The following is a 15573-nucleotide window of genomic DNA, read 5'->3' on the forward strand; positions in this document are numbered from 1 at the left end:
CAGTGAGAGGGAACAGTATGCCTTGAAGCTGAGAGTAAGGCTTCGGGAGACATCCCTGGGACTGACCCTGTGCCGCCCCTTGCTGTGTGACCGGGGGCCTCTGTATCTCAGTCTTCTCACCTCACCCAAGATGTTGCAAGATTAAGCAAGAGAACAAACTAGGAAAACACACAGGAGAAACTCTGGCATGAATGAGGCTCAGGAAACCTGTTCATTCCCAATAGAAGTAATCATGGTCCCGCCACTACCATCACCCACACATTTCCTTCCAAACTCGGTCTGTGTGCAAAAGGGGTTCCGACAGTCTCACAAACAATGCCTCACATGATGTCTTCAGAAAGAGTTTTTATTTATAGACAGGGTCTCATGTAGCTTGGGCTAGCCTTGAACTCTGTCTCTATCTCCCAAGAAGTAAATCTGTCTAGCTCTGGCTGACTCTGAGTTTATTTTTCTGCACTATTCCTGAAGCTGAGCTCCTGGTGGGGCAGTGACATGCAGGTTTGAGCGAACTGTTTCCTCCTCCAGGCTGAAGCTGGGGCAATTTGGCAAGGGCATGCATCCACTACTAAGCTCCTACGGGCACACTCCTCCTTCGCACAAACTCTTAGATCTCTTATAATCCACCTCTGGTTTTGCCTCACAGGGGCACAGAAGCTCTGGCAGCTGACCGTTCATACACAAGGAATAAAGACACCTGGGTCTCATGTCCTTTCAGAGGTTTTAGAAGTTTCTCCAGAAACAACTATGATGGTCATATTCTCTGCAGGGCACACAAAAGGCACTTAGAAAACACCCGCACAGGAAAGGAGGGCTAGGAGTGGGGCCAAATGGTCCACTCACCCAGCACTCGGGCTGCCTTGGATTCTTGCAATCTTGGACTCCCTTGGGGACTTCCTTTGTGTAGGTAGTACTGGGGACAAAGCTAAAGCCCTGTGCATGTTGTGTTAGTAGGGCTCAGCCTCAGTCTCCATCTCTAGGAACTTCACCTACACAACACAGTGCCGCCCATCTGGTCCAGTGCTCTCATTCAAGTTGAAGGGATGGGGTGACAGGAAAGCTCCGGGCTGATTTCAAAGAGCTATGAAAGGCTGTTCTAGAGAGCTAAAAGGGGCAAGCCTCAGCTTCCTGGGGTGTGAGGGAATTCTGTTTGATCTGGTCCAACATGCTGGGAAACATGGAAAGATGGTGATTCTTTCGGATAGCCTGCTCCCAGGAAAGCAGGTGGTCCTCTAGGTGACTGAAGGCATAAATGGCCAAGAGCTGGTGCAGGGAACAGCAGTGGGCAAAGCACGTGGAGACAGGAGCTCTCAAGCCTGTGCTCTGCATGAGAGACAGCAGCTTGGTCTGAGTTCAGTCAGGAAGAGAAGAAATGACCCTGCTACTGAGCTGGGCCACTGGTAAGTGCTTCCAGGAGGAAACAGTTTCCTGCTGTCTGTCACCATGGCTAACTCTGCCAGATCTCAGCTAATTCAGCAGCCCTTGGGGAGGACACTACCTTGTACTTGCTCTGCATCTCAAATGCTCCCAGAGGCCAGTGAGGCACAGAGGGATTGCCATTGATTTTCACTTGTACAGACTGGCCTAACAAAACAATCCATCAAGTATCTGCCTGCCTGGTTGTCCTAACTGCAAGCAAATCAATGTCCCCGCCATCCAAAAGGTCTCCTACTAAGACTCTAGGCGCTGCTTGGTCAGGATTAGCTCAGCAAAGACCCCACTGTAGATCCCACTGCACATTAGCTAAGCCCAGGAGACCTGTTACCCGATTTCCACTGCAGAGTGGGCCACGCCTGGAAAGGGCTCTGGAAACCTGCTAGGTCCTACTTGCTTCAACAGGGCTTGGCGCATACCTTCACTTCTTTTTAGAGGCTTCCAAGCTCCACATTGGGGGAGAGGGGAAATAGCTTATTTATAACTATGAGGCTCTGCAACTGGCCAAGTGTCCCTGTGCCAGCTGTGACACAGGGGCTGACATCACCTACATGGATCTGGACCCTGTACTGCCAAGGATCAGAGTGAGGGGCCAAGACCTGCTCTGCACTTCCTGCCTGTGGCCTAGGAACACACCCTCAGCCCTCCATGTCCCATTACCCTTGTCTGTTCTGTGACCTGAAAACAGTACCTACCTCCTGAGGAGGAGGGGCATGAGGTAACACAAGGGACCCTAGGCTTCACAATGGCCACTTCCTTCCACAGGCACAGAGAAAGGGAGATGTATTCAGGGTCACACGGCAAAGAAGAACATTAGGAGAGGGCAGGCATGGAAAGTCAGCAGACAGAGTAGGGGGACTACTGTGCTTTCTTGTCTTTAGTGTCACTGAGGAAGGACAGATGGAAAAGGCTGGAGCATGTCATGGAGCATTGTTGGAAGGTCAGAAACTTTATTCATGGGCCTTCTGTTGCTTCTGAATATACAAGTTTCCTGCCATCCAGGACTTCTGTGAGGTGATGTGTCTTGCTTCACAAGATGAGGGACACCTGGTTCTGCACCCCACCCTTTCCAGCCAGCACGCTGGGAGAGAGCCTGCTTGATGGCCTTGGGTTCCTGCACCAAGGGATAAGGCACTATGTATTCAGCAAGAAGGCGCTCATGGCTGGCTGGTAGGTGAGGTGCGGCGGTGGCCTTGAAGGGCTCCTGAGGGCAGAGCTGCCTTGAGGGGCCTCCCTCGTCCAGGCAGCTTGTGGCCTCAGGATGGGATCATGCCTTTGCTTCTTTTGCGGTCAGCCATAGTTCTACGGTTGTGGTTGGCTCTGGCTGCCTTGTTGGCTTCTTTCTTCCTTCGTTCCTGGGTCGTTTCTCGGCTTTGCCCATGGCCCCTGGGGCTGCCCATCACTGCAGTGGAGTTCTCAGGCCGGTACCTAAGGGAACAACATCCACTTCATGATAGAGACATCAGCTGGAAGAGACTGATAGGAAGACCCCTGCAGCCCACCCTGGTGCCTACCATTGAGGACATACCCTGGCCAGGTCCAGGTAGGCAGGGAAATGGAACCCCAGTCCTAGGCCTGATTTCCTCCCATGCCCATCAGCCATCTGTGTACATACTGTTAGTGGGCTGAATGGTAGGTTCCTTCCCTCTGCCACACAGCACCCCTCCTCCCATTTGACAATGCTTTATTTTACATATCAGGCCCTAACTTGGTGGTCCCCAAAGGCCAAATATGCTCATAGACCTGACTGAGCATCTCTTCAGCCATCAGCCTCTGGGGTCCACTCAGAACATATATCAGGGCTGGATGGAAGAAGTCAGAATAGCTTTGCTCTCTACCAACAACCTATGATTCCCTGTTGCCTTTAGAATGAAACCAAATGTCTCTTGGTGAGGTCACCCGCACCCAGAGCCTAGGTTAGGCCTGGATTTCTACCCTTGGTCTATTTGGCCAGTTTCTTCACTACGAAAAAGAGGGAACCTGAAAGTCATGTCAGGGATTCCTGTCAAAGACCCTCTCTCTGACAGACTTGTTTCCTGGGGACTTAGCTCAAGTGTCCTGTGTCCCTACCATGACCCTAAGCCACTAAGGTGTGTCTTCTGCCTGGGCTCTTTTATTCTGCTGCTATCAGCTGGCTTTGCACACACTCACATGCTGAGCAACACACATACACTGTCAAGTACTGAGTATGAGTGTGCAAAACAGAGCTGAGGCATCTGGGCTCCATCTTTTTTATGTACTTGTTTTTGAGACAGGCTCTTACTATGTGTCCTCTGAACCAGAGACCTTCTTGCCTTTGCCACCTGCACACTGGGACCACAGGCTCACAGTGTAATTGTGGCTTTATTCATGTGTGAGAGGGTTTACCTAGGTTGCCCAGATTGTTTTTGAAATCCTGGTTTCAAACTCTTGACTCAGCCCATGTAGCTAAGACTACAGGCACACGCTTTGTTTGGCTTCGATCTTTAGGTGCCACTTAATGACCTTTACTAATGACTCCGGGCCAATGCAGAGAATGATATTGATATTAGTAGTTACTTCCTAAAGCTGAATTACTGAATGAATGAATGTTAGCTAAATTACTACCCCCAAAAGCCCCAGGGATTCCTGCACGGCCTGCTGGGCTCCCCTGAAAGGGTCTCCTCCAGGTGAATTAGTCACTCCAATGCTCACCCCTTCCTGGCGAGGAAGGCCATGCGCCTGGCTTCAGCCTTTTCCCTCAGCACTGCAGGATCCTGGATGAAATGGTCTGGCTGTGGAGTGAAGAGAAGACAAAATCTGTAACCATGAGCTTTTCCGTTTCCCTAGGCTGTGTGGGGCCATGCTGGAAGAAATCCTGCTGCAGCCATGTGGGATGCAGACTGCGACAGCAGGCAGGGTAGGCACTCAGGATGGAGCTAGGTGGCAGCCACCGGAAGCTTCCTTTAGGAGAGGAGCTGGAGGATGTCGGGCAGGCCACTGGGCTGAGAGGACCACAGGAGGCACGTCACTGGGCGTGTGTTTGGCTGGCAGAGATGGCCAACAGGAAAGGACACAAGGGGCCATGAAAGCTGTGTGGAGGCCCTGGAAACAGGCTGGCCCTGAGACTTAGAGGCTTCCCTCTGATGCCACAGCAGAGTGCTGGGTGAGAACTCCTCTTGAGGACAGTTCTCTATGACCAGTGTGCATGGTGGACCTGTGCAGGGGAAAGCTGGGACCTCAGTAAACAGGCAGGTTCTGACAGATAGCATACTTAAAAAAAAAAAAAAAAAAAAATCCAAAGGACTAGAATTAGTGACACAGAAAGACGGTAGATTTCCTGGGCAAACCTGAGCTAAGGCAGCAGATGGGCTGAGGGCCCAGTGGCAGGGCATATGCTTGCCACCACTCATGCTAGTTCCTGCCAGGCCCTCCACAGCTCTAGAAACACCTGACTCTGTCCCCTGTTCTGGGGCTAGGGACTTCAGAGGGCCCAGCTACTGCCCTCAACTGGAGCAAGGTTACTTCCTCTGTTTTTTATGCTGAGTTTCAAGTGAAGATTTAAGCCCAAGAAAAAGTTCAGCTGCTAAAACTGAGTTTTCAGACCTTCTGGGCTCCAGAGCCTCTGGGCTCCAGGTCTTTTCTGATTTTTAAGAACTGCTATCTAGGCTACCCTTCCTTTTCCTAGACCATGACACATAATGAACTCAGCTGTTCACAGAACCAGCCTTTAATCTGGCTCCCGAGAACCCCCTGAGCAATGGAGGCAGGATCAAAGCCAGCAGCTCTCCAAACAGTCTGTACTTAAAAGGACCCTCCCCAAACCAGAAGCTGTGTTGACTCCCTGTGTTGCCACTCCAGGGTCTGAGGCAGGGAGAGATGGAAAGCACAGAGCTTCCAATTTGCCCTTCAGACTGCATTTCTTTTATCTGCCACCTGCCCAGGACATACCTTGGGGGCCTCCTCTTCAGCCTCCTCCTCTTCATCATATTCCTCTTCCTGCCCTTCTCCAGGCACTTTGGTTCTCAGCACCTGAGGGATGGTGAAGGGCCTGAGGGTTGGAAGACAAAGTGAGATCAAAGACAGGCTCTCCTTGGAGAGTAGCCTCCTGCCTCAGGGAGAAGGCTGGGAAGCACTGCCCAGGAAGCCAGGGTACCCACAGGCTTTTTCAAGCAGGCTTTGCTTTGGTCCCCAGATTCTTTAAAGAAAGGACCCATGGTCTGATGTATAGAGAGCAGGGGATAGCTGGGCTGAGGCCCTGGGGATCTCCAGTCTTTTTGTTCATCAGGGAAGCCCTGCTTTGATCTGCAATATGGGAATCTCTACAAGATTCTGCTGAGAAAATGTTCTGTGTTTAGGGAAAAACAAGCAAAATGACCTGCTAAGACCTAATAAATGCTTCCTGATTTAGTGTGGGCTGAGGTGAAGGAGCAAGGGGGTGGGGTGCAGCAGGGGGTGGTGAAGCCCGGCTGTGCCGTGTTCTGGCTATCTGTGCTCTACGCTGGTGTGTCAGCCTGACATCTCACCTGCGGCTGATGAGCTCATCATCGGAGTCTGCATCGTTGGCGCCCACCTGGTTACCGTCGTACGTGTCATCATACTCATCCTCATAGTCATCAACCTGGTACTCTCCCGGCTGCAGTGGGACCTGCAACAGCAGACTTGTGGGTGAGAGAGGCCTGAGGGGCTGCTGCAGTTCCCATGCCCAGCAGAGGCCCAGGCTGGGCAGCCTACCTCTTCCACTACCACGCTGTACTTCTGGTAGCGCTGCCGCTGCGACACCACAGCCCGCTTGTCATTCACCAGGCTCCTCACGTTCTCCTCCTTCCTGGAGCCAGGGACAGCAGGGAGAGAGGGAGGACACCGTCAGGTTTGGAAGACTGTAGAGGGCAAAAGGCCCAGATAGGTGCTGGATTCACTTCTTTACACCCCGGACTACACTGAGCCACACGCAGCTTGCAGCTTTTGTCGTAGTCACCAGAAAGCCTCAAGACTCTTGGCTAAGGCAAGAGGGGGTCTGGATTCTTCCTCTCACCCCCTTTACTATAGCAGCTCCTATCTCTGTTCTACAGTGCCAGCTTCCATGGAAGACAACCGTGGGAGGAGGAAAGTCTGGTAGTCTAATTGCCGTCGGTTGTGCCATAAGCGAGGCCAGATGGGTGCAGTGAAGGGGGAGGGCTACGCCTGGCTCACACTGAACTGTACATCAGTGTCAACTGGGCCTCAGGTCTCTTGACCATGGCTTTGCAAACCCGTGGAGAAACTTGGCTTGTCAGCCACATACACAGGCCTGTGGAATGTGATTTTTGGCCCTGCAGGGGAAAATCAATTAGAGATGCCAAGCAAGAAATCCAGCATAGCAATGAGATCTGGTCTCTGGAAGGTGTCGAGGAGAAGGTCCAACCAAAAAAGAGACACAGACCCATGCAGATTCTGCACAGACCTTCTAAAAACTGGGTCTTGGCGACCCAGGCAGTCTGAATCTGTCTGCTCCAAGAGGTCTGTCTGCTGAGGCAGGAAGAAAATTAGCGCAGGGTCACCTGTGGCTACTTCGTCAGTTGACAGCTACCTGGAGTTCTACTAGACTCTGCCCCAAACAGAAAACAAACAAACAAGACATAAAAGATACCGATATGGACCAGCATTCGCTAGGCTCAACAAAATGAATTCTGTTTCTTCTGTTTCAGTCTTACATGCTAGTATACTCTGATTCCCCAGGAGGCAGGCATATCTAGCCATAAAACCTTTGTTGAGGGGAACTTTTGCTATCTTCTAGGGTCCTACAGAACAGTTCGAAAGACCTAGAGGACCACATGTTGTATACACAGCCTCCTTGAATATACAGTATGTGCTGTATACACAGTATCACTGCCTGTGATACCTCCTCCTCCTCTTCTTTTTGAATTTATTTTGAAACAGGATCTCACAATGTAGCCCAGGCTGGTCTCACTCTCCAAAGCCTCCCATGTGCTGGGATTATGTGAGCCGGCCCCAGCTCAGACACACAGGCCCTGATAGTCCACTCCTGCACTCCACATTAGAGGCCCAGAGCTGGCCAGTTCTGTTGATCACACAGGAGACGAGCCAAAACTCGTTACCAGAGCTGCCCAGTATGTTCACCAGATTCAATGCGTAGGTACACAGGTGTGAGCTTTGTGTTACTCCATCTGCCACCTGAAGGAGGGCCCTTCCACTCTGCCCTGACTAGGACAGGCGTCCCGGCTGAACTCCGGGTGCACCTGCTTATCTGATGATCTGTCTTTCCCACGGTCTCTGCCCTTTGTGGGCAAAGCCAGGGCACCTTGTTCACCTTGTTTTCCTGGTCTCACAAAGGATCTCATGCTAGTAAAGCACTTAATAAATATTTGCTGAGTGGATAAATACTGAACACATGAGTGAAGGTTTTGCCTCTTTATAATCCTTGCCCCTGGGCTGCCCAGCATGGTGGGATTGGTAAACACTGGTCATCCAGTCTCTGTAGGCTCCCAGAGGGCCACAGAATTAAAACATAGCTTTCAGGACACCTGGCTGCTCAGCCCTTCTGATGTCCCTGACAGCTGATAGCAGCCCACTGGAAATGCTCATAAATGACCTACAAGCAGGTGGGCATGAGGAGTGACCTAGGTGAATCTACAGATGCATATCAAGAGGAAAACCTGTACCCAGAGATGCTAAGCTCTGTGGAGGACCCTACCAGTCAGGCTCCCTGTGCCTTCTGCTGGCCTGGGGGTACCCTGTTTGACTCTCCTTACAGCAGCCATCAACAGGACCCCAACTCTGCCTGGGATCCAAGGATGTCACAATTTGAGTGACTAAGCCGTGTGCCAGGGCTTCCTGTCCAGCTGGCCAGATGGCTTCAGAGTTGCCCTGTGCCAGCTGAACCCTCCTCTACAAGCTTCAGGCAGCATACAGCCCCAGGCCACAGGACTGACAGGAAACATCCCTGGATTCTAACTGAAGCAGCAGCTGACATTTCTGCTCTGGGGCTCTTAGCAGAACAGGCCATAAGACTGACAGTTACCTCCCTTTCTGGACCCTCTTGACTGCACCATCATGACAGGGACAGGACAGGCTGCATTTGAGAGCTCCTGGATTTCTGGGTTCTAGGAATCAATGTGACTACAGAACTTTGGAGCAGATTAACTCTCCTCACCCCCATTCTTTCTGCCATCACCACTGATTTCAGTTTCTTCCTGGGGAAAACCATCCCAAAGCCCAGTACTTTATTTCTGATACAGGGTCTCACTTGGACTGGGATGGAACTCACTATGCAGTTATGAAAATCTCCCCAGGCTCTTGAGTATTTGAATTAGAGGCAAGAGCTTCCGTGCCCAGCTTAGGAAACCTTTATATAAAACGTAAAACCCATGAGCTCATGGAACCATTACCATGCTCACACTGACCCTGAAGCCATTGTTCCTGTGGCTCACTCAGCTTAGCAAGTTTCCTCTCTGCTTTGCAGAGTCACGTGACATATCCTTTAGCTCTCTGTCACCTTCCCAGAAGAACCTTCCTGTCTAGGCTGACATCCCGAGCAGGAGCCCAATACATCATGCCTGTTTATGAGCTGAATAATGCAAATTTCACATGGGTGTAGGCATTGTCTGCTTTACTCCCCACTACAGCTCCAGTACTAAATTAATCCAGGGTGATAAGCACCAGGCAAATATTTGTTGAATGAATGAATAGGTCACGAATGGAGTTTTCAATGCTGAGAAAGTAGGAAGACAAACTAAAAATAAAAGAAAGCCTTGAAACAGAATTCTTTCATCTTTGGAAAAACTTACTCACACAACTTAATTTTCTTTTTTTGTCACAGCCTGGAGACAAATCAAATCGGTCAAAACATGGCTTCTAGGAAGGACTGTCTAGCTTTCCACCCATAGAGCCAACAGTCCACACATCAAAAGACAGGAGGGATGAGGAGACAGATTTGGCCTTCAGGCCTCTACCACTAACGAGTAAGAGTTACTAACAGCTGCCCCCCACAGCTGGACCTAAAGCACAGTGTTAAAGAACCTGCTCTTGTAGGCTGGCAGTGTGTAAGGCCAGGCCTCAGAAGGTCCCCTGAGGGGCTGAAGAGACAGCTCAGCAGTTGAGAGCACTTGTTGCTCTTGTAGAGGACCCACGTTTGATTCCCAACACACACATGGTAGCTCAAAATTGCCTTTAATTCCAGTTACAGGCACTTTTCTGGGTGCCTCTATGCCACATACATGCAAGGAAAGCATTCATACACATAAAGTAAAAATAACCTAAGGAAGAGGGTGGAGCTCTGCAAGCGGAAGACCCATGGCTAGTTCTGTCAAAATGGCCTCTGCTTTCCCTCCTTACCACCACAACTGGAGTGCAGAGCCCCGCATCCTGACACTCACCTCCTGCCCTTGTGCACTCGGCTCAGGTCCACTGAGTCCCTGCTGAACACATCAAACTCATCGTTCTGGAACACGTTGTGACGGGATGTCAACAGGGGTGTAGGGTCCGGCTTCACGTGTCTGGGGGCCATAGCATAGAAATTAACTGAAAGAGCCCTGTTGGCCACACCCCACTGTGTTCCTCCCATCATATTGTTTGCTCCATTTTAAAAGCCAGGCTGGGGCTGGAGAGATGGCTCTGAGGTTAAGAGCACTGCCTGCTCTTCCAAAGGTCCACACCTTAACCTCATGCCCTGTGGACCATGCATAGCAGTTTTCTATTTCATGAAAGCTCTGTCCCTCATTTAAATGCCCACAATGGCCCTATGAGACAGGAAGTTACAGGTTATAAAAAGTAAGTTACCTCTTACTTTTTGGGGTAGGGACAGTGGCACTTGCTTTTGGTATGAGGGATGCAATGTGCAACCTCACACAAGCTAAGCCCATGCTCTACCGCTGAGCTATACCCTCAGTTCCTACTCTACTTCCTTGTGTCTCAGCAATGTCATCTGTGAACTGGAACACTAACAGGCTGAGGAATGGGTCTGAAGGCACAAAGCTACCTTCATTCATCATTTGTTTGTGGAAGAAGCATCCACTTGTGTCCTTGCCCTTGCTTGTCTCCTGAGGCTTTCAGGATAGCAGTGAAACAAAACCAAGAGGTCCAGAGTAGAGGAAGCGAATGGCTTTAGCTGTCCTAGCCGGGAAACTGGGACCATGCTAAGGCTGGTGTGGAGCTGGAGCTGGGGGTGGTGGTGTCAGCACCCACTGCCACACCGCTTTAGTAAGTCTTCCTATCAGGCCCTGCAGGGACAGCCAGCCATGTGCTGAGGGCCTTGAGGGCCCCCACGTTTGTTTTCTTTAAAGAGGGCACTAGTTCAAACGGATGAAAACACTGCTGTGAAAAAGAAGTAAACTGAGTCCCTGGCCTAGGGAAAAAATGGGAGGCAGGGTAAGGGATCCCTGCCTTGAGGGCCTCTTCCCAGCTATGTCTCCCACCTTTCCAGGCTGCGGTCCAGTTGGCTGAGCTCAGGGGCCAGCCTATCCTCCAGGATGTTGTTGATCACCTGCTCTGAATCATAGCTGTAGTGCTCCAGGCAGGCCAGGATAAAGCCCTCCCCAAGGTCTGGCAGCAGGTCCTTCACTTGGGAGATGAGTGAGTCTAGCTCCACACCACACACAGGAGGGCCCAGGGCAGCTGCTGCGCCCATGCACTGCAACGAGAGCCAGAATGACAAAGGAAATGATGAGCAAGTAAAAGGCTAAGAGTCTCCAAACAGAACAGAATTTGCTATCAGGGGCCCTGGCCTTGCCTCTCCTAGTTGTACGGCTTTTGCCACGTGACTTAAATTGAGCCTTTATACTCACTGTAGAAGAGGGGCTCTCCGACTTCCTGAGTTAACCTTGCCTATGTGATTTGGAGCACTGTGTATTCTCTCTCTGAACCACTTCCTCCTTATGAAATGGACAAAGTATCATTATCTCATAGGGCTATTTCAAAGGGTTCAGTGAAGAGATGTGCATTATCCCCAGAGTACCTGGTATGCAGGAGGGTCTCCATAGATAGTCACGTGTTAGTGATCAAGGTCCTTTGCCCAACTCTACCAAGGTACCTGACTTTGAAGGGTAATAGCAAATACTAGCAAGGCTGTGTGGAAACATTCCCCTTAAGTAACATTCTTTTCAGTAAGAAGACTTCATTTCACATACTGTCCAATGTGGCTTCATTATGTAATGCCTTTTAAGGAGATGGGAAAATAAAAACAAGAAAGGGCTAGAGAATTCTACTAGTGGTAGAATGCCTACATAGCATCAGCAATGGCTTGGGTTCAATCCCAGCACTAGAAAATCATGATGATGATGAGGAGGAGGAGGATGATGACGACCTCCCTGGTTCAGAGAAGCCACCAAACAGGGAAGAAGGAGCTGTGTTCTAACTGGAAAACAGTAGCATTTGCTAATGGGGCACTGAGGACCAGCTAGACTCACAAGTATTCCATAAAGCAGTCCCAGGAACCCCAGCAACCTCATGGAAGCAGGCACTGCACCTATATGCAGAGGAGCAGACATGCCACACACAGTTGGCAAGCAGTAGGTTACCACTGAGCAGCCTGCCCTGAGACTGTGCGGTCTCCATGCCTATGCCACACAGGGAGAAGTCCTGGGTTGCAGGACTCTTCCATATAGGCTTGCTGACCTTAGAAAAGCTGGGAGAGGGAGCACTAGTTCCTACCTTGTTCGGTGGAGCCCTGTGATTCCTGGGAGCTGGGCCAGGCACCACCCTCAGCTGCCACCAAAAGAGCTCCACCTTATCCTGTGTGGGACGGAGCTAGAGAAGGAGCCCACAAGCAAAAGCTTCACCTCTCCATTCCACAGAGGGAAACAGGGCTGCACAGGATAGTGCACGCTTGTAATCCCAGAAGTTGAAAGTAAAGACAGGAAGATTGCTCTAAGTTCAAGGTTAACCTGGACCCCTGAGTAAGATACCTTGTTTCAAAATGGGGAAGGGGAAGACAGACAGTCCAAGTTCAAGGGCTTAAGGGCTCTTCTCTCTTCTATACCCAGGAAGTACAAGCAGCCCCAGTGCTGGACGCTACCAATCCCAAAGGACTCTTTTCCCAAAAGGCAGGAACAAGGTAGGGAGCTTGGCCACTTGCCTTTCTCTCAAGAGGTGGCCAGGAAGGCTAAGGAATCAGGGGCAGGGTGTCCCAATACACACCTCCTCATCCTCGGAGTTCTCCAGCTGTGATGCCATTTCACTCACTGGCTCTGATGTCACTGTGACTTCATTATTAGGATCCTTGGCTCCCAATGGATCTTTAGCGTCCTTGACTTTCTGTCTGTCCACCCCTTCCCATGCACTTTCCACAGCCTGTAGGATGTAGGCAGTCCGGGTCTCATCCCTACGAGGCAGTGTTAAGGACCCACTTCCCCAGCTCTGCAGGAGCACGACTTCTCAGTCCTACATCCAACCATGAGGTTTTTCCCGGAGGCCTTCTGGGCTGCTCAGTGCATGTCATGTGGAACAGCACACCAGAACCCTGCCACACAGGACTCGAACCCCAGCACCTGCTGCTCAGCTAAGCAGCTCTGGGCAGACAGGGCTGGGTATTACCATCAGTGGCCTGGCCTTTTAGATGATCCAACAGCTACCCTTTTCCTCTGATATTCAAGAGGATTAACAGTACTGTCGCTGGACTTCCTATCCACGAGGCTGAGGGTATTCTGAAAAGGCTGAGGGCCCACAAGGGTCCCTGAGGCAAGACTGGACCTGACCCAGCAAGAGAAATGGCCCAAAGGCCAGTTCCTTCCTAGCTCTCCTTTCTGCCCTCTGGACACTGGACTAGAAATCGAGTTTCCCCCACACCTTCACTCTTTCACCCACATGATTCGTGCAGGGAGTCCTGTAGCAGCAATCTCAGTCTGAGGGGCCCAGGCCAGCCACTCTCCTCCCAGAGTCAAACAGCCTTTTCAAAGCATCACCCTGCTTTGAACAGCCACGTCACCCTGCTTCCCAGCCTCTCATTCTCCCCAGCAACTGTGGCATGTAGCCCAAACTTCTTCCTATGTGTCACACACAAGGGCCTTGAATGTTGGTCAACCCCAGGTCACTCTCCACATTCCTACCAGACACTCCCGCCATTGCCATCAACACAGCCACATGTGGCCTTGGAGGATCTTTTCAAAGTCTCTCTGTCCTCCAACCCCTGGGAGCAACTCCTGTCCTCAGCACAAGCTTGGGACAGGTCACCTTGTATTTGTTCTATTTTTGGCTTGGATATTTTCCTCTGATGCCCACCCTGACCTCTGCTACGTGAGGTGTGGTCCTACTTCTTCTTATGGGACACTTCCTAACTCCCTTACTTGTCCTCATCTCCTTAGAAGGGGTTCAAGGTTTCTGGAGTACAACTTGAACATACAGGCCCAGACCCTCAGAACACACCGAGAGAGCAGGCTTTCCCTTGTTTCAAGAGCAGTTGTCACTTCTAGAGAGAGGAACTGGGGCCTTGTTGGACTTCTTGATGTGAGTGTTCTGGAGTTACCTTCTGCCCCTCTGGGTCCCAGCATGCCATGTCTGATCTAGTCAGGCCTTGGTCTAGTGGGCTATAGTAGGATACAAAGCCGATGAAGCCTGCTGCAGCAAGCTGATGTCTTCAGCTACAGGGAAGAAGGTGTCATAGTCCCGGAGGAATCTGTGGGCAGAGCACAGAAAGAAGGGTGAGGGTTAGAAGCATAGGGACAATGTCCTCTGGCAGGGCACCCCATCTCTGCTAACCAAGCACAGGCTCAGGAACCCCAGCACCTGTTGCTCAGCTGGGCAGCTCTGGGCAGACAGGGCTGGGCATTACCACCAGTGGCCTGGCCATTTAAATGATCCAACGGCTACCCTTTTCCTCTGATATTTAAGAGGATCAACAGTACTGTCACTGGACTTCCTAGCCACCATGTATATGTCAGCAGCTTCACTGTGCAAGGTCTCATGGGACTGGAGAGAGGGACATAGGCCTGTCCCATAGCTGGTTCCTAGCTCAGTCCCACTCACCTCTTTTCCTGCAGCAAGGAGCTGAAGATCTGAAGGAATTCTTCAATGAAGCCTTGAATGTTGTCACAGCTAGGACAGGACATAGGGAAAATGAGCTCATACAATGTAAGATGACCTGCAGTTTCCTTGGATGCTCACACTACCCCTTTGCAGTCCTGTCAGCTGGCGAGAGGCATTTTTCTGTTTTTTCCCATTTTATATGGCAGAGTAAGGGTGGAGTGGAGGAGTGATGAGAAGCACCTGCTATGTGTAGGCGCTCCTTGGAGCTTACCTGCTCTCTAGAATGGGAAGGAGGCAGATCTGGTTCAGGATGATGTGAAACACCTCCATTAGCTTCTTCTTGGAATGGGAGAGCCTCTGCCACATGTCACTCAGCAGCCTTTGATAGCCAGAGAGAAGAGAAGGAGACTTAATTGATGAGAGGCACCATGGGAACTTCTTCTCGGGAGTTGCAGGTGACTCCCCCCAGCTCCCCTGGTCTGAAAGATCACCAATGGGAGCAGCTGACAAAAGGCTACAAATACTGGGTAGCCAGCTGGCTCCAGAACACTTCTCAGTTAAACAGAGGGAACAGCAAGGTCAGTTACCAAGAGCTTATAGCAACAGCTGAGCTTACACGCAAGAGTCAGCTATTATCTGCAGGATTTGAGGGACGACGATTTAATGGACTTAGGAGCCAAGAATGACTCTCAGAAAATTCTCACAAGGAGGCCTGCAGCAAGATAGGGTATCATTAATATTTAAATCTCTGCTTGCACAGTAGATGGTGAATAACACAGATTAACTGGTCAATGTGCCCAGGATGACAGATTGCTGGATGTTAGGTCCTAAATGGTACATCTACATTAGGTGCCTCCCTCCCAAGGTTCAGGGCCCACTGCAGAGATGGAAAGACTGTGAGAGCCAGAGGCTATGGGTGACCACAAGAAAACAGTGTTTTCTGGAACACAGCAGGGCAGCTGCACATATAAACTTACAGCAGCTGCGACAAAACGCACAAGACGTGTGCAAACTCAAAGGCCAGCCCCTAGTATGGAGGGGAGGTGGGCACAAAGGCCTACCCTAGCTGAGGAGCTATCAGCATCTGATGGCTATTGGAAGAGGGAGAGTCAGTTTTCTTAAAGGAATGGCCTCTGAAGGCTGACCATACTCCAGGGGAAGGCCACACAGCTAAGAGTATACGGGCAGCACAGATTTGACTTTAGATGTTAAAGAAAAAAAAAAAAA

General features: G+C 50.7%; 1 protein-coding gene across 1 annotated transcript in view; it reads right to left on the bottom strand.

Moving 5' to 3' along the window:
• Positions 1-325: 325 nt before the first annotated feature.
• Ascc2 (activating signal cointegrator 1 complex subunit 2) overlaps positions 326-15573 on the bottom strand; it is a 17715-nt gene continuing 2467 nt past the window's right edge. Inside the window, exons 2-12 of the mRNA XM_055624051.1 lie at positions 14618-14725; positions 14347-14415; positions 13922-13996; positions 12523-12706; positions 10803-11017; positions 9765-9884; positions 6124-6217; positions 5916-6037; positions 5341-5440; positions 4105-4184; positions 326-2859 (exon numbers count right to left, since the gene is read on the bottom strand). Of these exons, the coding sequence (XP_055480026.1) occupies positions 2688-2859; positions 4105-4184; positions 5341-5440; positions 5916-6037; positions 6124-6217; positions 9765-9884; positions 10803-11017; positions 12523-12706; positions 13922-13996; positions 14347-14415; positions 14618-14725 (1339 nt within the window). The 3' untranslated portion in view covers positions 326-2687. The remainder of the gene's footprint in view (positions 2860-4104; positions 4185-5340; positions 5441-5915; positions 6038-6123; positions 6218-9764; positions 9885-10802; positions 11018-12522; positions 12707-13921; positions 13997-14346; positions 14416-14617; positions 14726-15573) is intronic.

Source organism: Psammomys obesus, unplaced genomic scaffold (assembly GCF_907164565.1).
Source record: "Psammomys obesus unplaced genomic scaffold, mPsaObe1.curated_primary_1811, whole genome shotgun sequence".
Lineage (NCBI taxonomy): Eukaryota > Metazoa > Chordata > Mammalia > Rodentia > Muridae > Psammomys > Psammomys obesus.